We start from the raw sequence: 14,528 nt of genomic DNA on the forward strand, positions 1-14,528 counted from the left end.
TTTTCAACATAATTTCAAATGAGGTTTTAAAGTGGCTAAATCTAGCGAAATTTTGCAAACTTTTTTCACCCAATAAAACCTTATTGCATCTACAACGGCATGAATGCATTCAAACAATTATCCTAGGCCAAATTAATTTTAGAAATTAATCTCCTTTTGAGCTAAGTTGCAACACTAGATTAAATTTCTAGAAAAATTTTAAATTATTGCAAAAATTTGAATTTTGGGTGTTACACCTCTGAAGCATGAACTCGTGTTCATCAGAGGAGATATTGTTGATACCATTCTGCTAGCTAGGGTGAGGAATCAACTACTTTCTGCTCTTTTCTTTGTAGCAATCTCATCTTCTGGCACGTCGTCACCGAATATCCAAATCTTGCCCCATTTTCGGTGCCAATTCAACATCGCTTCTGTTTAGCATCTCTTTTTCATCACGATCATTGCAAGTAAAGAAGCGATGAAGGATCACTTGAAAAGAAAAAGGTGGGCACACATAGCGTGATCCTAACGCAATTCAAATATATAATCCTATCTATATATGCAATGTTCACTTTCGTTTCATTTCTTTTTTAAATGGAAAGCACTCACCATGTCAGTCCTCATCATCTGCAAGTGGAACAGTGTGGCTTCTGTTTACCGGCACCTCCGCCTTCATGAAAATCATTGTTCTTGGTGCTAACAGGTAACTATCCAGAGATTCAGGTATTTAGCTAGTTTTGCACAAACGTTGAGCTCTGGTAGGCGCCAACAGCAATTCAGCTAGTTTTCCACAAATATTGGTTTCAGTTTCAGTTTCAATGCACGCCAAGTGCCAACCGCCGTGCACCCAACCATTGGGGAATATAGGTGTGGCCAGCCTCTAAGATTGCAAGAGAAATGCATGATGCGCATAAAACCACAACCGCGGGAAGTTGAGAACACAACACATGGGAAGCAAAAGTCACCACTTTGAGATGCGCTAGGGGAAGTTAAACCGCCTCATGCAAAATTCCAAGGGAATTCTCTTGCGATTCCTGTTGTTTCAAATGTTTATTTAGCAATTTTCTGATTAAATTGATTACAAATTAACATAATAATAAAAGCTAAATTGTCATGATATAAAACATCAAACTTGAACAGGAGCATTTTAACTGAATGTAGAGCATGAACAATGCTACTCATATTCAATGACATATCAAAAAGTGCAATAAGCATAACATGGCAGATAAACGTAGGAAACATATCATCAAGTGTTAAAAACATTAGTGGGCTCTCAGTGCGGATTACCGATTTAACGACCATCCAACACTATGTTAAGATCATTAATTAGTGTGACAGTCTCAAAATAGGTTCTAGATTGTGATCAACCAGTTTAATATCTTGCTTACTAAGCAATTAAGCTACCAAGCAATAAAGATGATAAAAGCTATATAGCTTAACAAAATGTAACAAGATCAATTGCTCACAATGACAACTAGTAAAGCAAGATAATAACCAGTAATCAACACAACTAAGTTAGAATTTATTCTACATTGTCACACTAACCTCACTAGCCTATTATCATCATTGAGCATATAAACCCATCAACACAGCATGAAATTCGTCTCAAAATCAGCACATAGCATGTGCAGTCACACGATATAGAAAAATTGCACACTTTAAGTAAAGGCAACAGGAACAAGCTTACTTTCCGATGAAGGAGCTGACGGCAAGGCACACTAAAACGTTGTCCCAAAAAATAGAGACACCCCTCTATGCCAAACTCGTGAGGGTGTAGTTTTCGGAGATACGACGCCGCAATGCCAACTATAGGGCACATTGTAGCCGACACCCGAGGAACAAAGAAGGCCACAACACTAGGAGGTTAACTCTCCGGGCCAAGGAGGATGTAGCCAAACGTGATGGACCACATGACACATGTGCGGCCACCACAACCAAAACGTGCAGACCGACAGAGATGACACAAGCTAGGCAAGGGCGTGCACACGCACACAGCGAGCGTGACTAGCACCCAACGCCCAAGCCGATGATGAGTCCCCGACCTGTAAAGCACGCACAAGGGGTGGACAGAGGCACCACTAGAACACACAAAGCGCGACCACAACACGCGCATAGGATTGCAACCAGCAGCCGAGTGCGCCAGAGAAGAAAGGACCGAGCAACACCGCAACCGTGCAACATAGCTGAACCACAGTGGCGCACGACGTGATGGGACTGACCCAAAGGTCAATCAAACGGTGTTGTGGGTACCACCGAGCCACGAATCCATACGTAGACAAGCGACTGGAGGTCCGAACGACATGGCCAGCGGCAAGCCCTAGATGAGAGTGGAGGAGGTGGGGGAGACGCGTGCTTTGGATCTAACTGACAGAGAGGGAGCCTAGGCATATATATAGCGCAAGAGCCCTAATGGGGCACGCCACCACCACAGCCCCATCGCCTAGCACGGCTCGTGGCCGAGTAGGGCGGAGCAGGCGAGCAAGCGCCGCCACCGCCCTTCTCCTCTGCTCTCTCGTCTCCAAAGGCCAGCACCGAGAGGATAAGAGTCCCGACTGGTGGGCTACTCAGTCCTCTCGGGCCTTGAAGTTGCCCATCGGCTAGGAGGCTGGGAAGCCCTTCCTTTATCCTTTTTTTCTTTTATTTTCTTTTGGAATTTCTTTAAATTTAAATTTGACTTCAATTCAAACTTGAATTAAAAAGGAAAACCCGCTTAAATTCCAACAATTCCCATGTTCCAAATGGAGCCTAGCTTATGCAAGTATGCAGTGAACACACTCTTATGAGTGCTGCAGAAACTTCGCTAACATGTGACACATATATGTACTTTCTCGAGTCATAAATACTTGACGTTTTAGTCAAGATTAAGTCAATTTTGTGAAACTTTGATTACCAATAACTTTTAAGACATTAAATTTGAAAACATGAAAATTATATGTATAGATTTGTCTTAAAAAATGCTTTCATAATATCATAACTTTATTGGATTTTAAAAATATATTATAATAGAAAAGAGTAGTCAAAGGTGCATATTGTTGACCGTGTCATGTCTAAAGTGTTGAGTATATTTGACTGGAGGGAGTATCAGCAGATGCTCTCGAAACATTTGAACTTTGAACCTACTCATGCCCTGATTGGGAGAGCTCTACTTCAGTTTTTCTAGCTCTGCTCCATAAATCCACGATTGTCAAACATTCATTACAAGTGCATCCAAGAATTGTTGAACTGAACATCTGCAACTACGAGTTCTTACCTTTCTCCATCTGGCATAACCATGCATTGACCAGCAGGTGCTTATCAGGATCACAACATCTACACGAAGATAAAACTCACATGATCAATTATTCATCAGCTCATAAACTCTTCCATTATAAACAGGCCTTGACTTCAAATTTTTGTTACAATGACCTTTTAATCAATTCTGCTAAAACTGAACTTTTTGAAGAACATCTGTAAACAACAAGCAATCTGAAAAATATCTGTACAATACCTGGATACACGCAATTAGAGATTTTACAATGTCTAATCTAGTTACAGATCAGTCACAGATGAAATTCATGCCACCTATAGTACAAACAACAAAAATCAACATGTAAACTTTCTAACTTTTTTTTTTTACATCCTCCATGCATTGAACAAGATAAAGGCAGCTGCATACAGCTCCAATTTCTTGAGACTGCAAAGACCATCGCATGAATAAATTAATCAAAAACTTGCAAATCTGGATATCTGGGGAGCATCGTTCCAGCAGCTGCATCGTTTCATCGCTTATAAAAATAGATTGGGGAAGTGAACTGAGCTCACCGTTCCATTCACAAGTTCATAAAAAAACTGAAATGCTCAAATATGGGGAATGAACCAAGCTCACCTTGAGTAGGGACGGGTGGCGGGAGCGACCCTGAGGAGGTGTGGGTGGGATGAGCCAGGGGAGATGCAAGAGGGGATGTGTCCTTGATGGGCAAACAATGAGGAAACCGCGGGAGGAGATAGGATGAGACCGGGGATGCATGGCGACGTCCAGCGACGCGGTGAGGTGCAAAGGACATCGAGGAGGTTAGAGAGCTGTGAGGCAGCGTCGGGAGACTTTCGGGTGTGCAGAGAGCTCCATTTTCGGACATCTTAGAGGTGGCGATGACCGAAGAAGGAGGCAATGTTCTAGGGTTTGGGAAGAGCGAGTTGGGAGAGCAGGGAGAGAGGCGAGTCGAGCGAGCATGAGCGAGACTGAGTCGGGAGGGAGGAGGCGGGGGCGAGCAAGTTGGGAGTTACCCAATGGCAATTGCGAGTAATTACTCATAACTCTATGAGTATTGTGATAAGTGGATTGCGCGGAGCACCTCTTTTGTTGTTCCATCAAAATGAATTGCAACCCGGTCTGCTCTATGGAGTTGGATGCTTCAAAAATTAGTGAAACTAAGGTGTTTGGCAGAGCTCCGTCTAAATCTGTAGAGTTTAGAGTTGGAGCTATATCAAATACCCCTAACTAAACAACGGGAAAAATAGGTGGTTGTAAGAATATTCTAAAAAAGAAAAAAAATGACAGCAAGTTTGGCTGATGGCACCCACCACCCACAGGAAAAGAAGCACACAAGAGAATAGAGAACCGGTCGTCAGCCTGGTGTGATTCAAAGCTGCAGACCGGCTATTTAAGCCGCCACGCAGGACCACGCGGCGCCAACGCCAAACTGACTGTTACACCAACCACCGGAACGCGCGAGGCGAGTCCAAGAAACCGTAGTCTTCGCTTCCGCCCGCGCGCGGACCGATCCGTCCGTTCCCATGGCGCAGCGGCGGGTGCTGCGGGTGGTGCCGGGGGGCGGGGGAGGTGCAGACGGGGATGCGTTCCCGACGGTGCAGGCGGCGGTGGACGCGGTGCCACTGGGCAACCGCGCGCGCGTCGTCATCCGCCTGGCGCCCGGGGTGTACAGGGAGCCCGTCTACGTCGCCAAGACCAAGAACCTCATCACGCTCGCCGGCGCGTCGCCGGAGGCCACCGTCGTATCCTGGGACAATACCGCCACCCGCATCAAGCACTCCCAGGTACGTGTCGCGTCTGTGTGCCCGCCCGGCCGCATCCTGCTCGACAAAATGCGGGAGAGGAATCGCACTTGCCCGCGCGTGCCACGCTTTACAGGAATCGCTCGACCGGTTACTGGCAAGATTTGAAGGACTGCCGTCGTGACATAGCTTACACGAACTTTAGTTGCTAAGCACATGGGCCTTCACTGTGTTTAACTGGGTGCTTTACAACACGTGCACCTGGATGCTTCTTTTGCCACATAGTTTGATCAAAGTCGTTTGAATCTGAACCTTGAGGAGTTTAAAGGTGTGTGTTTCCATCCCTTCCTGTTAAAATAGTACCATCCTAAGACTTCTCCTATTAGCTTAGATAATACTGTCGGTGCATAGAAACAAGAGGGAAATTGTTCCCACATGGTTTCACCAATTTTAGCTGAGATATATGAGAATTCTCCTATGGGCACATATGGAAATTTGAGTTGGCAAGGCTGTAGCCACCACCTATGTTTCACGACAGAGTTCTGCTAACTGTGTTAAGGTGTTCCTTTTGTGTAATATTTTCAGTAATTCTAGTATCTCCCAAAATGATCAACTGTGCCATTTTCTCTTATACAGTCGTCCAGAGTTATTGGGACGGGAACGTTTGGATGTGGTACCTTTATTGTTGAGGGGGAGGATTTCATTGCAGAGAATATCACATTTGAGAACTCCGCTCCCCAGGTATGGGTTGCTCACTTGTTCTCCTTGCTGAAAGAGATGATCATGTCATAGGTGTGAGATGGGATGGTGATGTGTGCAAGTCGTGATACAGGGATCTGGACAGGCAGTTGCAGTCCGGGTGACTGCAGATAGGTGCGCTTTCTACAATTGTCGGTTCCTTGGTTGGCAGGTACGTCTGTTTCGTCACCTCTTGAATCAAAACTATTTTTTATATTCTTTTAGACTCTAATACCGAACAAAAATCTGTCAGGACACATTATATTTGCATTCTGGAAAACAATACTTAAGAGACTGTTATATTGAAGGCAATTGTGACTTCATCTTTGGTAACTCTATTTCCCTTTTGGAGCATTGTCATATCCACTGCAAATCAACGGGATATATTACTGCTCATAGCCGGAAATCCACTTCAGAATCTACTGGCTATGTATTCTTGAGGTGAGTTGCGATGCGTCATGATCATTCTTACTCATTATTTATCCATCCTATGTAATTTTGTTTATTAAGGCACTGAAACCTTTTCGAAATTTCTGAGACTTGATTTGCTTGATTACTTTTGTAAGAAGCTTGATATGTAGCTTGGCATTTTATCGTACCATTTTTATTCCCTGACTGTTTTGACACTTGGACGAATCTCAGGTGTATTATTACTGGAAATGGAGAAGCTGGATATATGTTCCTAGGTCGGCCATGGGGGCCCTTTGGGAGGGTTGTATTTGCATACACTTTTATGGATCGCTGCATTAAGCCTGCTGGGTGGCATAATTGGGACAAATCCGAGAATGAACGAACTGCTTGCTTCTATGAGTACAGGTAATTGGATAATCAGAATTCAGAAACCTTTTTCTCATCTAACTATCCGCTATTGATATTTACCTTAAATGGTACTAAATTAAAGAGGAACTTTCATGTTATTTTCTTGCCCCTGACATATATTGATCTCTCATGAAAAATATGGACATATGTTTTTGAAATCATTGTGATTTGACTGATTATAGTGTTCTTAGCACCCACTTGATACTCTATGATACACGTCAATATGTTTGTGTTGCTATGAACGTAGTGTGTTCAGGTCAGGGTGCTGTAGACTGTAGTGCTAACACTTGTATGGTTATTTTTCTGCAGGTGCTCAGGGCCAGGCTTCCGCCCATCAAACCGAGTGGCATGGTGTAGACAATTGCTCGATGTTGAAGCAGAGCAGTTCCTCGCACACACTTTCATTGATCCAGACCTCGATAGGCCATGGCTCCTCCAGATGATGGCAATAAGAATGCCGGCCTCGGCATAGTTTGATTCCAGGGTCCTAATTCATGCCTCCTTCCTAGTCCATTTAATAAATGAATTTGGAGGATGTATTATAATTTTTGTAACATTTGATCTGTTGGTACTTGGTACCCACGTTGATTATATTGAGGAGAGCGAAATATTTTGTTGTGAGCTTTGAGCCTGTGACTGATTTGAGAACTACTCTGAAATACGGAAAGCATGTTGTTCAAACTCTCATGAGTAATGCTACTTTCTTTTCCACTGAAGATACATTGACTTAATCAAATTCAAAATTCCCGAATGTTTAGTGGTAATGGTGCATGATGCAGGCTTGTAGCTAACTTCTGGGCGCATTTCAGCTGCACCAGTATGCAGATTCTAGTCTGCAAAATTATAGGTGTAAGTTTTGACCAAAATCATAAGAACTTGTTCAATCTGACGATGGCGTAAGCAAGATCTTTTTTTCCTTTGTGACATGGCTACTGGGATAGGAAGATTTTCAAAGGAATTACTTATGATTTATACTTCTGCTTGCAAGAACCCTACGAAATTCTTGCATTCCCAATTTCCCTCAATGTGCATTTGGATGCTTTTTTTCTACGAAATACTGGATTTTGGATGGTCTCATTCTCATCCGTTCAGTTCAGATTCATCTTCGATGGGAAATTTAATTTGCAAAGACTTTTGACTATGCACCAAATTTCCTAGGACAATGTTTTCCAAGAGATCATTAACTGGTTGCTAGTGAATGCATTGTTTTGTTAGAACTTGACGAAGAGCTGTCTGAGAGCAGCGCCGTGATGCTCATGCTTCAACAAACACCACGGCTCTTTCTTTCTTGCAAGTCATGAGCCGCAACAGTAACAGAAGGGATATGACGCTCACATATCAGAGATCTGTCAGACAAGATGAGAGCCTACTGGGATGTTTGGTTTGAAGTATCAACTTATTCTGGATAGGATGGTGATGGTCTATCATAGCATAATTTTGGTAGGATCATACTATCCCTCGTTATTACACTTTCTTGTGAGGAATGAGATGATGATAGATCAACCTATTACACTCCTCAAACCACCAAACAAGTTAGCTAGGTTCGGATAATCCATCGTGAACCCACTCCTCCAACCAAACACTCGATAACTCTCTTTCTCCATCCTGTTCTTTAATATTTTCTCTGGAAAACTACGGGAGCCTAACTGAAGATATGAACTCTCTCTCTCTCTCTAGCCTAGCTTAAGCTATCATCTCTCTCTCTCTAGACTTGGGACACAAATGGAAATGGCCAATGGCATTGCGTGTATGGTTGTTGCATCTCCATCGTCGAATTTGGCTTGTGATGCCGGCCATGTGGATCCAGTCGTATCGCCATCCGGTCCAGGCCGGGGTGACGGGCGTGCGTGCGCATGGCCGCCACTCCGGGGCAGGGGTCGCTGTGGTGATGATGGGCACAGATCGATTGCAACGGCTTGCCAGCAACACGTAAATGCCAGTGCCGTGCTAGCTTTGGTTTTCGTTTGCGTGTATGGGTACGGATTAGGCTCTCTTGTCTGGATCGGTATTCAAACAAAATCGTTTGGATCAATTAAAAATAAAATCTGGGAAAGCTGGCCCAAATCGGAAAATAACTCATATAAAGGTTTTTGTTTTTGAAGCCAACTCATATAAAGTTTCATAACTGTATTTACCACCCCGTATGTCTATCTAACCATGTTGCAAACTCACACCTAAGAAATATAGTGATGTCACACCACCGGATTAGAGGTGAAAGGTGGGGGGGGGGGGGGGGGCGGCCTCCATGAGTAGGAAGGCGAGTAGCCGTAAGAATTGGTCATTGGATTATGTCGGGTCGGTTCATTCTTATGGTGTTAAATGTAACTATTTAACTTAGGTCAATGTTATGGAAAAGAATCATTACTGTTGGTTCAAAAACTATATTATAGTTGGTTCGTAGCTCCAACTAGTAGTGATAGTTTGAATCACGACTGGTTCTTGTTTTTAATCTGCCGATTGATATATCTTTTCACTGCCAGTTTTAGCTATAAACTGGCAGTGATACCTAATCCTGAAAAAAAATCAAAATTGAAACAGGGAGGCAATACTTAACTAAGCTTTATATTACTAATCTAGAAGCACTAGTTCAAATCATACTAATAATTAATTAAGTCACTGTACACCAAAACATACGACGTGCTGCACGTGCACAAAAGGAACCTTAAAACTTTTGGTTCACCATCATCACAAAAGAACCACTCCCGTCACGTGCCTACGCCCACGGCTAGTTGGGATCAGCCACAATAATGAATAAGAAGTTGATGTCGTTGTCACCGTCGTCGTCATCCTCCTCCTTGTCCTCCTCTTCATCCGAGCTCTGGCGCCTCTTTGGCTTTGACTCATCGATGAAGAAGTCCTAAACTTCGTCATCGGAGGGGGACCCTACCAATCCGAAGTCCGAGGACAACGCTAGAGCTTCATCATTGGACAAAAGAGCGGGATGGGTAGTGTAGCTAGAGATGGTGGTCGTGGCGAAGGGGAGCATGGAATGGGCGTTGGAGTCGGAGATGGTGGTGGACTTGGGTCTATTGTGGTGGCGACGGTGATGGAGGGGGAGAGGCTGGAAGAGAGAGAGGGGGGGAGAGATAGAGAGAGAGATGAGTGATCAGTTGGAGCTGAAGAGTTAAATTTAAAGTTTTTTGGAAGAAGCCGAGTAGGCGGGGGCTGGAAACCATACGACAATGGAAACCGCACGAATTTTTTGTTCTGGTATCACTTCTAGTTCTTGTTATGAATCGGTACTGATACATCATTACTGGTTTGTGTTATGAGCCGATAGCGATGTATTAGTGTTGGTTCTTATTGGCTTGGCTTTTTATGTGCCCCTTAAGCTTATGAATTGGTAGTGATAAATTATCACTGTCGGTTATAACAGTACCAGCAGTGATAATATGATACAAATGATCTTTTCTGTAGTAGTAGGTGTACCATGGACCGATTACTGGTGGTTTTCATAATATTTCTTTAATTCTTATAAGAGAAAGTAAAGTAATGGGACATTCATTTTCTCTTCTAGGAGCGTCTCCTTCTAAGTTTGGCACCGTTGGATGTAGCATTGAGATGAGAATCCATACTTAGGAGTCTGGACGGTGAATCAACACATAGTTTCACCTAGAGATCGAAGTTTTTGTAGTCGACTGAATACAACAGTAGGACTTGTAGTCAACCTTTGGAGGTTTACAAAATGGGGAAAATTTCAGTGCAAACCAATTCTTTGGTGCAAACCGTGAAAACTCTCTAAAAAACATGTTTAGATGCACTGAAAACATCGGAAAAAAATCACACATGTACATAAGGGGGTGACACACATGCATATAAAAATTCAAGGCTAAACTCTTTTTAGTTCATGAGATATAAAAATGACAAATCGGAAAGAAAAAGACAAAAATGACAAAAATCAGTATCACCCCCTCATGTAAATCCGATTTGTTATAGGAAAATTACATCCACTTGCAAGTCAGGAGGTTTTTCAAATATACACATGCATATCAATTCCTTACCGTCTAACTGTTGTAAGTTATATATGTTTTCAAATACCCCTGTGCCCGTTGACTAACCACTATAGCCTCTCCAACTTTCGCTTAAGTGTTTGACTTGCCAAAACAAGGTTGCATACAAGTTTCCTCTGAGTTTGGTTAAGTGTTCTATCAATGGATGATAGTTACATGTGCAACAACATTAGTACCATCAAGCATTGATGATACAGGATAAACACCATATTCATCATAAGTGTGGCAAGAAAAACAACTGTATTTTAACAGACATCGCTTCAAGCACTTGTGTTCAGGGTTCACAAATTCGTCGAAAACCACTTAAATTTGCTATTTTTGACAAACTCGGTCTGCACCGCATTCTTTGGCCACATTTTGGTCCGATCCAAATTCAAAATTTGATTTTTTTCTGAAAATTTGACAAAATCCATCCAATTGATACCGAATTTCATCAAATTTTTACCGATATTCGTGAAATTCAGAGAATTCGCCGGCCACCGCATTTCGATGACCAAGCGAATTCGTGAACCCTGCTTGTGTTGTAGATGGGCTTATATACAACATTATTCAATCAATTTTATCCAACTAGATGGTATAGCATCTTAGGAGTACATTCTCTCGAGTGGGATGACTTGTCGTAGGTGAGTTGATACAATACACCCAACAAAAAGGATATATACATCTTGATCTAAGATTATCCCATTCATATATCACTTGGTACAGACAAACAAACACAACGCGAACATGAGTTCTCCAGTCTATATATATATATATATATACGCTCTTTACAAAATTCAAGGAAGAACCTACCATGCAATTTACTATGAGGTACAGTACTATTTTTATTTTACATAGATCTCATAGCCTTTGTACTGCGGAAGTAAATAATTACGATGGTATGAATCGACACAAGCAAAAAAGGGAACAAAGTATCAGGCTCCACTCCGTGCCTTCTGGAATCCTTCACTCGCACTGCGCCGCCGCATCGCTACGGTGGACGGCGCGTTCGACACTGCCGTCGCCGCCGACACGTCCACCGCCCTGTGGCTGACGCACCCCGCGAGCATCCCGACCGGCCGGTCCCGTTGCTGCCTCCCGGCCACTGGAGGGCCCCTCCCACCACCACGGCCGCCGTTGTTGCCGCCGCTGATCCATCTGGCTGAGACGCGGTCACCGCACTCCGACGCGTCCGCGGCGCTCGCGGTCACCACGCTCCACTGGATGCTTGCCTCGCTGGGCTCGTAGGGGCAGTCGTCGATCTTGAGGCTCTTGATCTCAAACAGGTCCGAGCTCGACTCGCTCCCGACGCCGTCGTCGTCGTCGTCGTCGTCGCCGCCACCTTTGCCTCCTCCGCTGGCATCGCCGCCACGGTCGCTCGCCAGCGCGTTAGCTCTGACCGGAGCCACGAAGGTAAAGCTTCTCCTCCTAGAGCTTGAGCAGGTGAGCTCGGCCGCCTTGTCCTCTCGTATAATCTCCCTCCCGATGGCAGCCACTTTCGCTGTGCCAAGATTTAAATTTGGCGGGAGACCAGCAGCCACCACTCCATGGATGCTGCCATCTCCTGCGAGCCCAAGGGCAGCCTTCTGCATCCTCAGCTCTCTGTACCAATCGATCTTGCTCGCCGCCGGCTCACCAGTGCCGGGGACTTCCTTCGCCGCGCCGCCGTCGACGCGCACCGAGCGCTTCCCAGAGCATGTACGCATGAGCACGCCGACCTGGAGGCAGCACTTCTTGTCACGGTAGCCGTGACGGCGGTGCCCGCCCCGGAGGAGCACGGTCTGGCTGTTGGCGCTGGCCGCCGAGCTCGCGCTTAGGCTCGCCTCTGACGCGCGCGTCCCAGCGGGCTTGGCCACCGCCACGGCCGGCCTGGCATCGACAGCCTCCACGGGCACCACCACCGCGGCATCAACGTCCCCATTGCGCTGGTCGCCGTCCATCGCGCCCTTGAAGTACCACTCGGCGGCGAACACGTCGAGCTCGCCGTCGGCGTACGTGCGCCGCCGACTCCCCATGCTCAGAGGCGGCAGCGGCCGCGCCACACGGTCGGCGTCGACGTCGCGGCCGATGTCAAGGTGCGTCGAGCGGGAGCCGTTCCGGCGCTGCCCGATCATCGCATCCTCGAATGTGACCACCTTGCCACCACCATTTCTTGATCGCTCCATCTCCATCGTGCAACTAAACCACTAGTACACCACTAGTACAAGTATCAAGAAAATGGTGCCACAAAAGAAATGCTGTGAATAGGCACACTTATATAGACATCACCAGAAACAATATATGTAGACACATAAATTTCACCAACTGTTTATTTACCAAAAACTATTTCATTATTCAACAGACAAAATTTATTGCTAATTTGTCTCCGTGAAGCAACTGTGAAGGCAACAGGGAGGAGATGGGAGGCTGTGAACTTGTTTGCATTGCAGACAGCATGGTTGGAGCACTGATGGCCATTTGTTTTTTTCGCAACATTTCTTAAAATTTTTAGGACCCGTACAAATCTGAAACGGAGTCGGTAGCCGGTGCCATGACGTCCACAAGTCATGAGAGCTCGATGTAGTCTTGACACACTTGCTAACAACTTAATTTGAAACTGTTCTGCAGTGTGACTATGAAAGTGACCTCCTTGAGGGGACAGAGAAACAATGGCCGTTTCCTGTCAATCTCCGCATGTGAGACACAAAGGAAATTTGAGGAACAATGATGGCATGGTGCTTGCCTCCAGGTAAGATTTGAGATGATAAGGGTTGTTGTCTGCATGCTAATTTTCCAGAGGAATTTTGTGATTCAGAGGCCGGTAGCATTTTTGGCAGAAAATGAAAGGTAAGGAGACAAGGAAGCACAAGGTACAATCTGGAATTATTGGAAAAATAAGACACATTTAGATTTAATTTAATCTATAAATAATTCATGAGCAAAAAATGATAAACTAATATGATTATATCATCATAGCATAATCTAGATATGTGTACGAAAGTACAACATATGACTAGATCTACTAAACTTAAAATTAGAAATCGTAGAAAATAAAATACGAGTAACATGGTTTTTACGTACTCGTACTGTATTGTGGAGTTTGATCAAGATGCTGGTTGCACTGTGTTGACGGTACGATCGATCTTGCTGATGATGTGCTGAGTTTGTTGACGATGACAGTAGGCAGCGCATAAGCGACTAGGAAGACGAGCCGTGGTGAAGAACTTGAGCAATCGCGTGGAACGCTTTCTAATAACCTTATTCGCCCTTTTCCGGTGCAAGATCTCAAGAGCAAGGGTTTCGGAGACCTGCTCTCCTATTTGTCGGTGCATGTCGACGCGGGAATGGAATAGACTATAGCGGCAACACAACCGAGAGAGAAAGAGGCAAAAGCCTAACTCTTATATAGACTCATGTAATGAGAATGTTTCTAATTTTATGGCTACTCTCAATTAGCAGTCTATGTTGTACGTGTATCTAATGAGGTGAGGGTCCTTGCATATATATAGAAAAAAATCACCACATCTACCTCCATTAGCAATATGGTACTAATAGAGGGTTGGTCTCAACATGGGTCACCTCTCCACAATATAGGTCTTTGAGATTTATTAGGATTTATTACATGGGTCGGTCCCAATAATTCTAACAATCCCCCAGCAGATGTCAAATTCTCATAGAGAATTGTCAGTTTTCCACTATTGTTTGATATACTAGTGTTTCAGCGGAGACTGTTAAGTTAAACATCCACCTAGAACATCAAGCTACACTCATTCACAACTTGAACAATGGACTATACCTTGAATTGCAAGTTTTGTGCAAACAAGTTTTACTTAAAGTCATAACTGATACTTGGCTGCCAGTAGGCTACCCCGTGGGTGGAGCATATAAGTCCTACTCCATGGTCTATTCATGAGTTTACTAGAGATCACCCAAATCTCATAGACTGCGACCAACAGTCATACTCATATAAGTGTGTTCTTTCAAGAATGCCCTGTAAGTCAGCATCTTAGCTACTTAAAGCCAATAGAACAC

The 14,528-nt window shown here is 44.4% G+C and overlaps 2 protein-coding genes across 2 annotated transcripts; one reads left to right on the forward strand and one right to left on the reverse strand.

Annotated features, from left to right (window-relative positions):
• Positions 1-4,639: 4,639 nt before the first annotated feature.
• On the forward strand, positions 4,640-7,209 carry LOC133903922 (pectinesterase 31-like). The gene is made up of 6 exons (XM_062345410.1): positions 4,640-5,013; positions 5,608-5,712; positions 5,804-5,881; positions 5,963-6,150; positions 6,352-6,525; positions 6,838-7,209. Exons 1-6 carry the CDS (start codon positions 4,753-4,755, stop codon positions 6,998-7,000), a joined length of 969 nt encoding a protein of 322 aa, XP_062201394.1. The 5' UTR covers positions 4,640-4,752; the 3' UTR covers positions 7,001-7,209.
• Positions 7,210-11,197: 3,988 nt separating this feature from the next.
• On the reverse strand, positions 11,198-13,064 carry LOC133904141 (protein PHYTOCHROME KINASE SUBSTRATE 1-like). Its single transcript, XM_062345648.1, has one exon. It carries the CDS (start codon positions 12,686-12,688, stop codon positions 11,453-11,455), a length of 1,236 nt encoding a protein of 411 aa, XP_062201632.1. The 5' UTR covers positions 12,689-13,064; the 3' UTR covers positions 11,198-11,452.
• Positions 13,065-14,528: the final 1,464 nt, after the last annotated feature.

This window comes from Phragmites australis, chromosome 21 (genome assembly GCF_958298935.1).
Source record: "Phragmites australis chromosome 21, lpPhrAust1.1, whole genome shotgun sequence".
Taxonomy (NCBI): Eukaryota; Viridiplantae; Streptophyta; class Magnoliopsida; order Poales; family Poaceae; genus Phragmites; species Phragmites australis.